The 14,792-nt window shown below is 46.3% G+C and overlaps 1 protein-coding gene across 1 annotated transcript in view; it reads left to right on the forward strand.

The window, feature by feature from the left end:
* Positions 1–9,620: 9,620 nt before the first annotated feature.
* Positions 9,621–14,792, forward strand: part of TTC39A (tetratricopeptide repeat domain 39A) — a 49,802-nt gene continuing 44,630 nt past the window's right edge. The window contains exon 1 of the mRNA XM_047727959.1: positions 9,621–9,721. Coding sequence (XP_047583915.1) covers positions 9,669–9,721 — 53 coding nt within the window. The 5' untranslated portion in view covers positions 9,621–9,668. The remainder of the gene's footprint in view (positions 9,722–14,792) is intronic.

A 14,792-nucleotide genomic window follows, 5' to 3' on the forward strand; every position in this document is an offset into this window, starting at 1 on the left:
TTTGAAATGGAGTTTTGCAGTCTCTCTTGTGTCCATGCTGTGTCCAGGAAGAGGTAGGTACACTGTCAGCACAGATTAATATGCGTAAACCGCTTGAGGCAGTGCCTGGTGTAGAATACTCAATAAATGTTAACTATTATTTTTAGTTACCATGTCCTGTTTCTGTGAAAGAAAGATGGAAAATGTATATGCATAGAGACAGTGCCTGAAACAGATGGTTTGTATATATTTGTTGAGTGGGGATTTATGACATGGATCCTGGAAGGGCACCCTAGTATAAAAAATTCTTCACAGTCCTGGGATAGAATCCTTATTAGTCCACCATTTTTGAGAAAGATGACTTTGAGAAACTCATTTAACCTCCCTTAGCCTCATTTTTGTCATCTAGTGAATATAATAATACTTAACTCATAGGATCATTCTGAAGGATTTGACTTTGGCAGCTTTTTAATATTACATATTTTAATTAAGCAACGTCTGCCACGTTACTATTAGTAGTGAAAATAGCCATTGGTTTCCTTGTGGCAGCCACACAAGAGCAGAGTATGGCAGGACAGGCATTTGGAAAGTTTCTTTCCTTCTGTGACCAAGGTTTTGTTTTGTTTTGTTTTGTTTTTAAGGATTTTCTTTATTTATTCGACAGATCAGAAGTAGGCAGAGAGGCAGGCAGAGAGAGAGGAGGAAGCAGGCTCCCTGCTGTGCAGAGAACCTGATGCGGGGCTCAATCCCAGGACTCTGAGATCACAACTTGAGCGGAAGGCAGAGGCTTAACCCACTGAGCCACCCAGGTGCCCTATCTTTCCTTCTGTGACCAAGTTTTTTTTTTTTTTAAAGATTTTATTTATTTATTTGACACAGATCACAAGTAGGCAGAGAGGCAGAGAGAGAGAAAGGGGGAAGCAGGCTCCTTGCTGAGCGGAGAGCCCAATGCAGGACTCCATCCCAGGACTCCGGAATCATGACCTGAGCCGAAGGCAGAGGCTTAACCCACTGAGCCACCCAGGCGCCCCCTGTGACCAAGTTTTAATTGAAAGAAGTGTGCCTTAAACTGTAACCAAAAGGGACGCCTGGGTGGCTCAGTTGGTTGGACGACTGCCTTTGGCTCAGGTCATGATCCCGGAGTCCTGGGATCGAGTCCCGCATCGGGCTCCCAGCTCCATGGGGAGTCTGCTTCTCCTTCTGACCTTCTCCTCACTCATGCTCTCTCTCACTGTCTCTCTCTCAAATAAATAAATAAAAAATCTTTAAAAAACAGAAAACAAAAAACTGTAACCAAAAGAGGAGACATCATGCTTCCAGAAAAATCTCAAGGAAAACTATTGCAGGCAACAGTAGTAGCATTGGATCAGGCAGTAGTAGCATTAAAGCCCGCTGGATCAGGCTTTAAAGGAAAGGTGGAGAGATTCAACCAGTTAATGTGAAAGTTGGGGATAAAGTTCTCCCAGAATGTGGAGGTACCAGAGCAATTCTAGGTGACAGGGAATTATCTCTTAATTAGAGATGATGGCATTGGAAAGTATGTAGACTGAAATAAGTCATTATTGAAATGATTTTCATGTGAAGGAAGCTGCCCATTCCACTGAGGTTCTGAAATCTTTCACCTTGTAAATAATTTCCATTTCTCTTTTATAATAAACTAATGATATTTACAAAAAAAGAAAAAAAGCTATTGGTTATTGGATACATGTTGTGTGTGAAGCACTAAACTAAGTACTTCATGTTGTTTTTCTGTTTAATCTTTACAAGAGTGCTGAGTGGCTCTATTTTGAAATGGGTAAACTGAGGCTCAAAAAAAGTAAAATAATGTGCTTCAGATCATGGCTAATAAGTAGATGCATCAGGAATTGAACTCTGTTCTCTCTGATTCTAAAACATGATACTCTTTCAGTTTACCATGCATTGTCTCATTTTGTGTGAAAAAGTTTGCTCCTAGCAAATGCTAGGAATAGGATATGGTAAATAATAACAAATAACGTGTTAAGAACCAGGCAGGATCCTTACTTCTTTACATACATTAGTTCATTTAATCCTCACAACAGTAGTAACTCATGTGTGTGTGTGTTTGTGTGTGTGTGTGTAATAACGATAATCATCATTGTCTCCATTTTACAGAAGAGGTACCCTAAGCCATAATTATGCAAGTAGTAAGTGGCAGAGCCAGCCACTTTCGAATTTAGGGAGCTGACTCCAGAGTTTTAACCACTACTTGCTATTTCTGTTAAACGTGTGAAGCCATAGGAGAAATATAAATAGAATAATCCATGTGATCTCTGCTCTTCATTAATGAAATAGGCCTACTGTGTAGCAGATGGCATCTTACAAAACATTTCCTAATTCATTCTCCTATGTAATCCTTAAAAGGATTTAGAATCGTTTCTAACACATGAAAGCATTCAACCATTGTTATTCGTGTTACCATAAGTGATAAGTACATGGGGAGATGGCCAATATCACATTTATTAAAGAAATACAAATTCATAGATCACAAAGGTCGCAAAAATGAAAAATAATATATCGGTGCTAGCAAAGCTCTGGAAAATACATAAAAAAGTAGGCAAAGAGTAGTTTTTGAAGAGGTTCCTGCATAGATGAAGGGACAGGGCCTTCTGGGCAGAGGCCATGGCTATGTATAAAAGACAAAGGGGTAGGACACAGTATAGTCAGCAAGTATTGAAGTAATTCACTGTGACTGGAGTTTAGGTCTGCAGGCAAAAAGAGTGAAGTATTTGTGTTATAAGAAAGATCTTAATGGTGATACGGAGAATTGCTTTAGGGGAAACTAGTCAAGGAAGAAGAGCAGGTGAAGGGTACTAGAGTCATTCAGGTGAGATGGTAAGGAGCTAAAAATGTGGCTGTGGCTGAGGCCTGAGAGATGGGGACCAATTTAGAAGAATTAGCGGGTCTTCAAGTCTAATCTGATTAGGAGTAGATGTTCAGCAGAAAGGCATGGTTCACAAACTTCAGAGAGCATCAGGATCACCTGGAGGGCTTGTTAAAATACAGATTGTGACCCCGTCCCCAGAGTTTCTCATTTCAGTAGATCTAGAGTGGGACCCAAGAATTTGAAATTCTAACAAGTTCCCAGATGATGCTAAAGTTCCAGGGGAACCTAAGTGGAGAACCACTGGCGTGGAGGCTAACTTCAAGTCTCCGTTTTGCAAGTTATATTAAATCTACTCCCTTAGTTTGCCATGCTGTTGCACCTTGTCATTCTATGCTTGACCTCTGGATTCTGTCTCACAATGTAAAGCACTTCCAATCTTTCTTGTGGATAGAGTTTTTTAAAAATAATAATTGGAAGGTAATGACACTATGCCAGTAATATGTGAAATACATAAAATGATTCATTTTATTCTCCATAACAGCCTTTTTTTTTTTTTTTTTAAGATTTTATTTGACAGAACACAAGTAGGCAGAGAAGCAGGGAAGGGGGGAAACAGGCTCCCCGCAGAGCAGGGAGCCCAGCGCGGGGTTCAATCTTAGGACCCTGGGATCATGACCTGAGCCGAAAGCAGCCGTTTAACTGACTGAGCCACCCAGGTACCCCCATAACAATCCTTTAAGTTAGGTGCTGTTATTTCCCATTTTGTTGTTTGTTATTTCCAGTTTAAAGATGAGAGGCAAAAAGGTTAAATAACTTGCCCAAGACCCAGAACTAAAAAGTACCAAAGGTAGGATTCAGTACTCAGGAGTCAGACTCCAGAATCCATGCTCAGTCACTCTTCTGTACTGAAAAAACTTACTTTAAGATACTTGATGCATAAGACATCAAAAGAAATGAAATCTTGCCATTTGCGATGACGTGGATGGAACTAGAGGGTATCATGCTTAGCGAAATAAGTCAATCGGAGAAAGACAACTATCATATGATCTCCCTGATATGAGGGAGAGGAGATGCAACATGGGGGATTTGGGGGGTAGGAGAAGAATGAATGAAACAAAGATGGGATTGGGAGGGAGACAAACCATAAGTGACTCTTAAAAAACAAACTGAGGGTTGCTGGGGGGAGGGGGTTGGGAGAGCGGGGTGGGGTTATGGACTTCGGGGAGGGTATGTGCTATGGTGAGTGCTGTGAAGTGTGTAAACCTGGCGATTCACAGTCCTGTACCCCTGGGGATAAAAATATGTGTTTATAAAAAATTAAAAAAAAAAGATACTTGATGCATAGATCTATAGGGTGCCTCCCCATAAGTCTGCGTGTTGGAAATGTATAGTGAGAAAATCATTGTCATTCCATTCACCCTTTGCTAAGGAGTATTATGTTCTAAGTACTGTGCCAGGCTAGGGATGGAGAAGATTCTTACAAAGGCCTTGCCATCAGTGGTCATACAGTAGGAGGGATATATATCTACTCTCAACTAATTCCACACATTGCATACTGAGGGTTAAGATAGGAATGCTGGGATACCCAGAGGAAGGAGAGAGATTTCTAGCCCAGAGGATTGGGGAAGGCTTCCCAGAAGAGGTGCCCCCAGAACACAGTATGCTACTTCTAGCATTAGTAAAAAACATAGATGGTGACTTTTTAAAAAAAATTTTTTAAAGATTTTATTTATTTGACAGAGTGAGACAGGGAACACAGCAGGGGGAGTGGGGGAGGGAGAAGCAGGCTTCCCTCAGAGCAGGGAGCCTGATGCAGAACTCCATCCCAGGACCCTGGGATCATGACCTGAGCTGAAGGCAGATGCTTAACGATTGAGTCACTCAGGCACCCCGGTGACTCAAAATTTTTTTAAAAAACATAGCTCCATTACAATGGACTGATGTAGAGACGAGAACATCAGTATCCAGCAAAAGTTGCCACAGGATTTAGAGCACCTACAATTGGTTGAACAAGACTCCTCCCTTGCCAGTGATGTCTGGATGCTTCCTACCTCTGATGCTCCTCTCCCTCTGCAGCCAGGGATGCCTGGCCCTCTGATGACACGTTTTCAGATATGTTTAATCGGGTTGCAGTCTGGTTTGGCTGGTTGGGTAGCTGTAGCTAGTGTCTCTCTGGGGTGATTTTGCATATCTTTGGTTTCATCCATTGTGAACTCTATAGTTTAACTCCTCCTGAGGCAGACTTGCCCAGTTTGAGTTCTTAGTGAAGTATCTCAGCCCCCACCTCCCCCCCCACTTCGATTCCACCCTTTCATTGGTCATACTATTTATTGAGTGTATATATGCCAAGCCTACTCCCTGACTTGCCCTAACAATTCTGCCTTTTAAAATCTCTCTCAAATCTATCCTCTCCATCTCCAGTGCCACTGCCCCAGTTCAGGTCTTCATCATCTGTCTTAAAGACTTTGCCAAAGCCTCCTAATCTCGTCACCAGTCTCTGTTTTTTTCTCTACTTCCAAACCATCCTCCATGTCACAGAATCATCCAGAATCAAAATCTGCCCCATCACTCCTACATAAAACAGACACTGATTGCCGTCACACTCAGGTTAAAATCCTAAACCCTTAAAAGGCTTTTCCTTCATAACCTTAATCTCTGATTGGTACTTAATCAGTAACGGCTTGAACGTGTAACCTGGGTTCCCCCCCATCCCGCCTTAAGTCTTGAGAAAATGCTACTTGAAGGAAATAAAGGTACCTCCAATTTGATTATAGAGTAAGGGAAGCCTTTTCAAATATGCGTAATTTTATTCTTTCTAACTTGGTGTTTTTCAAACAGGTAATACATTACATTAGTGGGGTTGGGAAATCAGTTTAGTGAATCAAGCAGCATGGAAAAAATGCAGAGTAGTAGAATGTAGAATGAACATAGTAGTAGCAGGATGAACTCCCATATCCCGATAATCACCTCAATAATTGCCATTTCATATCCAATCTGAGTTTATCCATATTCTTGCCCACTTTCCTCTCAAATCTTACCTTATACTTCATTTGTAAATATTTCAGCATGTTAAAGGTCAGCATTTAAAAAATCATGAAATAGAATTTGTTATTGATGTACTGGGTCATGAGATAAAATGTTTGAAAGCGACTGATTTTTTCAACATCTCTTGAAATAAGAAATGTAGGTAGGTCCTAACATTATGTATCCAGGTTAATATACAGATTATCTTATGGAGGGAAAGGAGTGTCTTTGCAGAAAGACCCCACCTATTTTTCTTCCCCACCCCTAAGTATATATAGAATATGTTCAGCTGCCCAAGACCTAAGGGCTTAGGTTCAGCCTCTCCTGTTTCCTCTGGAATCCCAAATTGAGAGGACTGAATTATTCTGTGGAAAGGAAAAGGGATAAGGAAAAGTAGCTGATACTTACTGAGGAGCTTCTCTGAGCCTGGCACTAAGGCTTTTGATATACATTCTCCTATTTAATCCTCACAACACTTTTAACAGAAAGAAAACTTAAGTTTATAGAGAGAAAGACACCCTCACCCCCCCAACCTGCACCTAGTAGAGACCAAGCCAGTTTCCAGCCCAGGTGCCTCGGCTCTGAGATCTGCTCTTCCACTACTAGCCTGCCTCTTGCATGCCTGGTTTTTTGTTTTGTTTTTTAAAAGATTTTTATTTACTTATTTGACAGCAAGAGAGGGAACAGGAGCAAGGGGAGTGGGAGAGGGAGAAGCAGTCTTCCCCCTGAGCAGGGAGCCTGATGCAGGGCTCGATCCCAAGACCCTGGGATCATGACCTGAGCCGAAGGCAGAATTTAATGACTGAGCCACCCAGGCACCTCTTGTATGCTTGGTCTTAAAGGCAGCCCTTTGGGCCTAAATGGTAACAGAGATCAAACACTGTAAATCTAGACCCTAAGCAAGAACTGATGTTCTCAAAGAAAACCCTGATTCATCTCAGCTTCCTGAGAAGGTTCCTAGCCTTGTAGAAAGAACCTAGATCTCAGAGTCTTATGAAGATGCATCTAAATTCTGGCCTTCCCCCCTGCTCTGTGACTGTGGGTACGTCTCTTAATCTCTCAGATACCAGTAACTTCATAGGGTTGTTGTAAGGATTAATGGTGACAGATACAAAGTCTTCATTTCTGTGACATGGCAGATACACACTATGTCAGGGCTGTCGTGTCTGTGTTTAAGAAGACAGAAAAGGTAATACTACATTCTAGGAAAGTGTGTAAGCATGGTTAAAGAGAATAAATGTCAGTCATCTTAAAAGTTTATTGCTACGGAACACTTCATTCCTCACTGATTCTGTGTAAAACTCATATAGTATGAGGTGCACTTCACACACACACACGTTTAGCACTATAGTGTTTTGTTTGAATTCACTCATGTAGCCCTCACAACAACCCTTGTGCTGGGTGCTTGTCTTTTCCGCATTTTACATAATTACCATTTCAGATAAGAACACTGAAGCAGAGAGAGGTTAAATAACTTGCCTGAAGTCACGTGCAGCTATCAAAGGGTGAAGCCCAGACTCTTAACTCAGGTGGTCTGGCTCCAGAGCAAGGGAAGGAATAAAACCCGCTCTAGCTTGGGGTTGTTAGGAGATTCAAAATAAGATAAGCTTTGGGAAAGTGATTCATAAATGCCATGTGCATTCTAAGAGCTTTGTCTGGCAGGTGGACTGGGGCTGGGGTTAAGATAGAAATTTGAGGATGACTGCTTGGGTTAAGTCTTCACTGTGCCACTTAATTGGCCTCTGTGATCTTGAGCAAATTACTTAACCTCTGCCTTATTTTCTCAACTATAAAAATTGGAATTTTAAAAGGAAATACCTAATAAGATTGTTCTGAGGATGAAATGAGCTGGTATATCTGAAAAGTTTAGAATAATGCCTAACAGCTTTAGACAAACATGGTGATGACAATGAAGATGACAAAGGAAAAGGCGAAGATGAAGAACAGGAAACAAGCCTTGAAGTTTAAGAAACCTGGGATTGAATCCCAGCTCCTGACTTGATCTTAGGAACATTTCTTAACTTCAGACTCAAATAATCTCACAAGAGTTGTTGTCCCAGTTAGAAATAGTGTATGTAAAGGTAAGTAAGTAAAGTGCCTTTCACAAAGTGGAAATTATATAAATATGCGTTCCTTATTCATTTACTCTGCTCTGAGCACCTACTAGTGTAGCAGGGGTGCCAGGCTCCATGGAAGACAAAAATGTGAGACATTCTCTGTATTTTCAGATAGAAATCTGAAGATGAAACTGGTCATTGATAATTTAGGTTTAGAAAGTATGGAGTGTTAAATGTTGTGAAAAAGACACAAAAAGGAGAGATTCCACCACTGGGGAGATACAGGAGGGCTTCCTGGAGGAAATAGTATTAGCTGTAGGCTCAGAGGCTGGGTGGGGCTTTAATTCCAAATGGGATTTGACTGGGCTCTGGACCTCCAGCAGACCAAGTTTCTGAGGCCCTGTGGTATTCATGCCTGTGAGCCCAGGAGGAAGTTGGCTATCTGCAGTGCACAATGCTGCCAAGCTGGATAAGGCTCTGTGGGCTGAGGGATTTGGGCCCCTAGGTGCATGTAACTGGAATTTCCAGATCTGGAGGCTCTAGCATTGTGGTCAGATAGGCAACATTCTCGGGCCTTGTTGATCTGCTAAGACCATGACATGAGCTCTCAGAGAAAGGGGGAAAGGTCGTATTTTCTCTGCTCCCTACCAAGGAAAATTGAGAGAAAATACCCAGGTAATCCTCGAGGCTTCTGTTTCCTGCTTTCCCAGGCCTGCCACTCCATGCCCAGCCCACCTGCAGACCTCAGGCGGGACTGGGGGAGGAAGCACCAGATGGGAGAGACAGACTTGGGTTTAAGACTTAGCTTCATAGCTTAGTATCAGAGAAGTCAGTTTTCCTCTTGAAGCCCCAGTTTCATCAACTGTAAAATGGGAGTGAATACTTAATGGAATGAAATTAAATGAGAATTTGTGTCAAACACCTGGGTTAGGGCTTGGCACATCAGAGAATGGCTCAGACTTGTCAGAATCAGTCACCACTTAGTCGACACAGGATTTGTGTTGCTCAAGTGCCTACAATACAGACCCAGCCCAAAAGGAGACAGAAATGGTCCCTTAGCCATCCTGCCCCGCCCGTTTTCACCCTGCCCCTCTCACTGAGAAAAGTCTCCAGGGACCCCTGAATCCATCCTTCACACTCGACCTGGATTGATCCTTCTCCCTGCTCCTAGTCCTTAGTTGAGCCTGCCACGGACGACTCCTGTCCCAGTGCCTTGCCTGTCAGCAACCTCTACTCTCAGGCTAGACAGGTCTTTCCTTACCTCCCTGTTCCTCTGTCTGCCCCCCAACCTCTTCTGCAGTCCCAAGCACTTGACTCCATCCATGTGCGGCCCTGGTAAGGCAGTGTTCTGTACTTAAGCAGAAGAGAAAAGGCGTTCGTGACACCTTCGTGTCACCCTCGATTCAGAGGACCGGCTTTAGACTGGGACTGGAGAGCCTGGAATAGGTCCCGGTGCTGCCACCGGCCTTCTGTGTGGTCTTGGGACAAATCCCTGGACGTCCTGGGTCTCAGCTTCTCCTTGTGACTAATGATGGGTCTCGACGGCTCTGGAGGGGAATGGGCTTGCTCTGGGACCCCGGGTCCGCTCCGAGGGCACCGACGTCCCGGGCAGGCAGGGAGGCGCCCGGCCGCGGCGGGGAGGAGCCGCCGGTCCCGTCCCGCCCACCCGCCCGCCGGTCCAGGTGCTGCCGCGGGAGCCGCCGCTACAGCCCACGCCGCCACGAGGGGCCGCCCGCGCCCCCGTCCGAGTCCCGCCCGCCTCCATGGCGTTTCTGACCGCCTGGAAGGGGGCGGCCTCCGGGAAGAGCGACCGCAGGTACGGGGCGGGAACGGGGCCTCGGCTGGAGGCGCGCACGGGACGGAGGGGCGGCTGCCGGCGGCCGACCGGAGGGACAGCTGTAGGGGTACAGCGGGCGACCGCAGTGCGCGGGCTGCTGGGCGCGGGGTAACGGCCGGAGGGCCGGGGCGGGGTCAGCCCGGCGCTTCTCGCACCCCCACGTGCCCCGCGGCTCACGTGTTCCGGCCCCCGCCGGGGCTAGGCCTAGGGACAAGGGATACGGACCCCACCCCTCCGCGGTCGCACCGGAGCCCCGCTTCCGGTGCCGTCATCTGCGCGCTCTCTGCGAGGGTACGCAGGTGAGCCCTCGGGCGGGGTGGGAGTCAGGTTTGAGCTGCGGAGTCAGCCCTCTGGGGTGCTGCTCACACGCACCTGGTCCTCCGCGCCCTCTGTGCCGGGACAGGTGAGAGCAAGCACACCATCCGCGCCCCAACACGGTTGTCCACATCTGGGGGCAGCATTGTGTGTGTGTGTGGGGGGGGATCTTGGGTGTCAGTGCTGGTCCAGGGTAGGATTATGTGCCCCACAGCTCCTCCAAGCTCAACCCATCAGGGATATCATTGTCTCCTGTGTGTTGCCTCCACCTCCCCAGCTGTCCCCACCTCCTGGATGAGTTGGTGTCTCCAGATGTGTTCTCTTGAGAAAGAGGAGAGGGGACAATCCTGACCTCTCTTCTGAGCTTAGACACCAATTCCTTTCCTTTACATAACTTAAAGTTTACCCTCCTTACTCCCTAGAGAAGAGCAATCCAACTGCCCTCCCGGCACTTCCATCTGACTTTCCTGTGAGCACCTCAAATTCTGCAAGCCCCAAATCACACTTCACATCTTCACCCCTAAACCTGTTCCTCTCCCTGTGTTCCCATCTCAGTGAATGGCATTGTCATCCACCCTGTTGCTCAAGCCCAGAATCTGGGAGTCATCCCTTTCGCCTCCCTCCCTTACCTCCACCCCAATCTCTGAGTCCTGCTGATTTTCTCTCTAGTGTCTCTCAAAGCTGTTCATTCTCCTTTGAACTATTGGAATAGCCCCTAACTTTCCCAGTTCCTCCAGTCTTCTCCTTTCCATGCATCCTTCAGACAGATCTTTTCTAAAGCACAAGCCAAACCATGTCATTCTTCTGTTTTAAAACTTCCACAGTTCTCTATCACGTAAAGGTTAAAGTTCAAGGTTCTTGAGGAGAGAGGTTGTGACCCGCCTTAGCCCGTTTCCTGTGACTCCCCAGTGCTCACTCTGGTCCAGCAACACCAACTGCTTTATAGTGCTCTCACAACTGTGCCAGGCTACTCAGGGTTGCCTCTGCCTGGAATGCCATCTTCTGCTTCTTACATTCACATCAGTTAAGACTCAACTTGAGGTAACCTCTTTTCGAGAGCCTTTCTGACCCCACCCTTGAGTCAGACTCAGAGGCTTTCAACATCTTTGCTTCTTTCTCGTAATTCTCATTCAGTCTTTTAACAAACATTGTTGAGCATATAACATGCTCCAGGCACTGTACTAGGTGCTGCGGATATGGTATTACTTCAGAGGCACAACTCCCTGCTCTCAGGAGACCGTGTTCGAGAGGAAAAAAAAGGCCACACAAATAGGCAAATAAACAATGCTGTGTAAAGCCTTAAAGAGGGCCATGTGATGGACAATAAAATAGACCATTCCTAGAGCATTCTCAGAAGTCACAGTGTGGTTTGTGTCTGAGGAGCAGAAAGGGGGTCCTTGAGGTGAATCCAGTGTCTGATGGGATCCAGGAAGCAGGCTGCCCAGAACAGGGCATTGAGTTTGGATTTCACTGGTGTTGGGAAGCCACTAGAGGTCGTCAGGGAGCGGATTTACATATTTAAAGATGATCCTGCTACCTCAGGAAAAAAGGATTTTGCGGAGGGACAAACCATTTCAACACTGATTCAGGGTTACCTTTTTCTGTCTCCCCACTACATGTGCAGAGGGGGCAGGGCTTCAGTTTTGATGAAGACATGAAGGAATAATTTCCAAGGAAGGAGAGATCCCCTGGTTGGGATAGAGAAGAATGGCTATGTCCAGAAGAATTTCTTGCCTGAGGTCTTCCCTGCCTATGAGAACCTGGTTGTGTTCTGTCCTGTAGGCACCAGGAACCTTCTTCTGAGTTTCAAATGTGTGTATGTTGCTGATGTCACAGTGTGGAGGGAGGTAGGGAGACCAGAGGGGAGGCTGGCATGATGACCCAGGAGGGATGCTGGGGTGTGGATGAGGAGAATGAAGGGGGGTGGGGGGTACGGATTAGAGAAGTTAAGGAAGAAGAACTGCTAAATGGTGAATAGAGAGGCTGAGAGATGAGACCCAGAATCACAAGTGAGGGAAGAGAAGTGAGAGACAGTGAAGAGGAGGGGGAGAAAGGAGGCTCTAGCCAAGTAGAGGCCTCTGTATCCTCCGTGGGCCTGTTTGAGGGAGAATATGGGAGGGCCTGAACACATTGCCTTTATACTTCAGGTGGAACTTGCTGGACACAAATACCCCCAGTTGTGCCCACAAAGTCTCATATCTGAGGCACAAACCCAGATCTCCTTTCTCCCAGCTCAGGACCTGTGACTTTACCTTCACCCCTCACCCACCACACTGTCTGGTCTCCCACAGCCTGGCCCAAAGGTGAAGAGCTTGCCCGGCCCCTGTTCTGCTGTTTACGTACTGGCTCTGTGGCCTAAATTCAATTACTTGGTCTGTGTGAACTCAGGTTTACTCAGCTATAAAATAAGCTACTAGTGGAAAGCTCTAGTGAAGTCCCACTGGAAAGGACCTCACAGACAGCCACTGGGGCATATTTGGTGTTCAGTAAATGTGAGTTCACTTTCTTCTTGGCAGTGGTATGAGGTAACTAAGGTATTCCCATTGAACAGAAGGAATTCTGAAAGGTTTGGGAATCAAGGGTGGGATTCCTGGCACCAGCATGGATAGCCAGGAAGGTTATGAGATAGAAATGGTGCCCACACATCTTACAATGGGGAATGCCACCTACTCGTGCTATAAACAAGGCCCCTTCCAAGCCATACCAGTAGCCCCCACTCATGGCTGTTCCTCCTGTAGAAGGCAGCACCAGGAGCAAAGAGGGAAGTGTAGATGGGCAGATGGCTTTTGAGAGAGTAAGTGGCAGAGCTGCGGGGGTGGGGCTGGGGGTGGAGGCAGGGAGCTCTCTGAGAAGGGAGGGGCCCAGCCAAAGAGGCTCAGGTCCTGGGGCTGCTGTCAGTTGCCCAGTTTCCTGCCCTAGGTTTGAGACTGAGCTCCAGGAACTCTCAGATGCCTCTAGGTAGGTGATTTCAAATTTGGTGGCTGGAATCCTGGAGTGGCTTTGGGGTTCCTTCCTTGGGACAGGATCTGGACTGGAGGCCGGTGCTGAGTGTTCACCTCTGTGATTCTCAGATTCTGTGAATGAAGGCATTGGTGAATTATGAGACTCGGGATTTAAATTACCATGTTCTACGATATTGAGGTTTATTATCCCAGGGTTCTGATCTCCCTTCTGCTGTCCAGAGCAGCTGCATGGGGTATGAGAGGGTTCTGGTGTGGGAGGCACACTGCAGCCCCCAAATCCTCGAGGATGCCATGGGAAACCCTCAGGTTACCTTCGTCCCTTTTTTTTAGTTACGGAGGGATTCCGACTTGGGACGTTTTTGGTCCTGTCTTGAGGTCAGTTGGAAATAGATGATGTAGGCTGCTGTATTAGCTCTGCCAGCGTGCAAGTTCCTGATTTATCTTCAAATCTGCGATTTGAGTTGCTTGTCCTTCCCCTGAATATTTCTGCTGCTCAATTCAGTTTCTCTCTGCGGTCGGCTCCATTCTCTCCTAATGCTCACCTACTTCTCCATCCTGTGAGAGGCAGGGCTGCCAGCAGCTTCCAAGCTCAAGTCCTGGGACAGTAAGACAAAGCAGTGAAAAGTATCCTGGAGCCACACGGGCTGATTTGGGGATCCTGACTCTGGGACTTTCTGGCAGTATGACTTTGGACATTTAACTTTTCCAAATTTCACTCTCATCTGTAAAATGAGGCTAATGTTAGGACTTGCCTCACAGGGTTGTTGTGAGGATTATGTGAATCAGTTTGTGGCAAGTGCTCAGAGCAGTGCCTAACACACAGTCAGTGTAACCAAGGAGTGTTACTGATTATTGTCATTAGTGCCCCCAGGCCAGAAGAGGAAGGGGTTTCTCCATCAGTCTCATTTGAAAAAGCTCAGGGAAAAATTTCCAGCTGACCCTTCCTTCAACCAGTCACTGTGCCCTGAGAGGTGGAGTCAAATGAGAGGCACCTACCATTCAGCCAGTGGGGCTGGAGAGGAGGGAAGAAGCAGTACCCCTAAAATCAAGTTGCGGAGGTGGGGCGTGATATTGTAAGGTAACTGTGGCCAATAAGCAGACCTTAAAGTAAAATCATAGCTTCATGAAGACCCCAAAATAGGATTTGCTTGGAGTATCCCTGCGCCTCCCTCTGAGAGTCCAACAGTTGTTGTTGACACCCTGGGAGCTGGGAACCGGTCCCTTGCGCACTCTCCTGCAATTGTGACTATTGGCCCCAGTCCCATTCTCAGCCTCACTACCACTGCCCCACCGGCCTGGGGGTTGGGGGCTTATAGGACAATGTCCCTGAAGCTTGTCACTTTATCACCCCATCCCAAGGCTGGAATAGACCTTTCTCCTAATTCTCCTAATTCATTCGCTAGCTTGACCTAAAACCAGTCTGTAATATTTTAAAATACCTTAGGAAGCAGGGAATGAGTAACAGAAGATTTGTAGGATTCTATGGCCCCTTGCCAAGCCCCTCAGCCATCCTGAAAGGAGCCTGACTGCAAAACTTCCACATCTGGGAGGGCCCCGTGGGTGTTTTCCCATATTTTCTTTCCTTCCTGCTTCAGATGGAAACTGCAGTTCAGAAATCTATTATATTTAGGTAAAATTCTTCCTACTTAGTGGCTGGATTCATCCCATGTACTCCAGGAGGACAATTATATTAGGACTTGTGACAGTGAGTGTGACATCAGATGCCCTATCCAGTAACCCTGAGCCAGATGCTTCATACTTTTTGAGTCCCT

Source organism: Lutra lutra, chromosome 4 (genome assembly GCF_902655055.1).
Source record: "Lutra lutra chromosome 4, mLutLut1.2, whole genome shotgun sequence".
Lineage (NCBI taxonomy): Eukaryota > Metazoa > Chordata > Mammalia > Carnivora > Mustelidae > Lutra > Lutra lutra.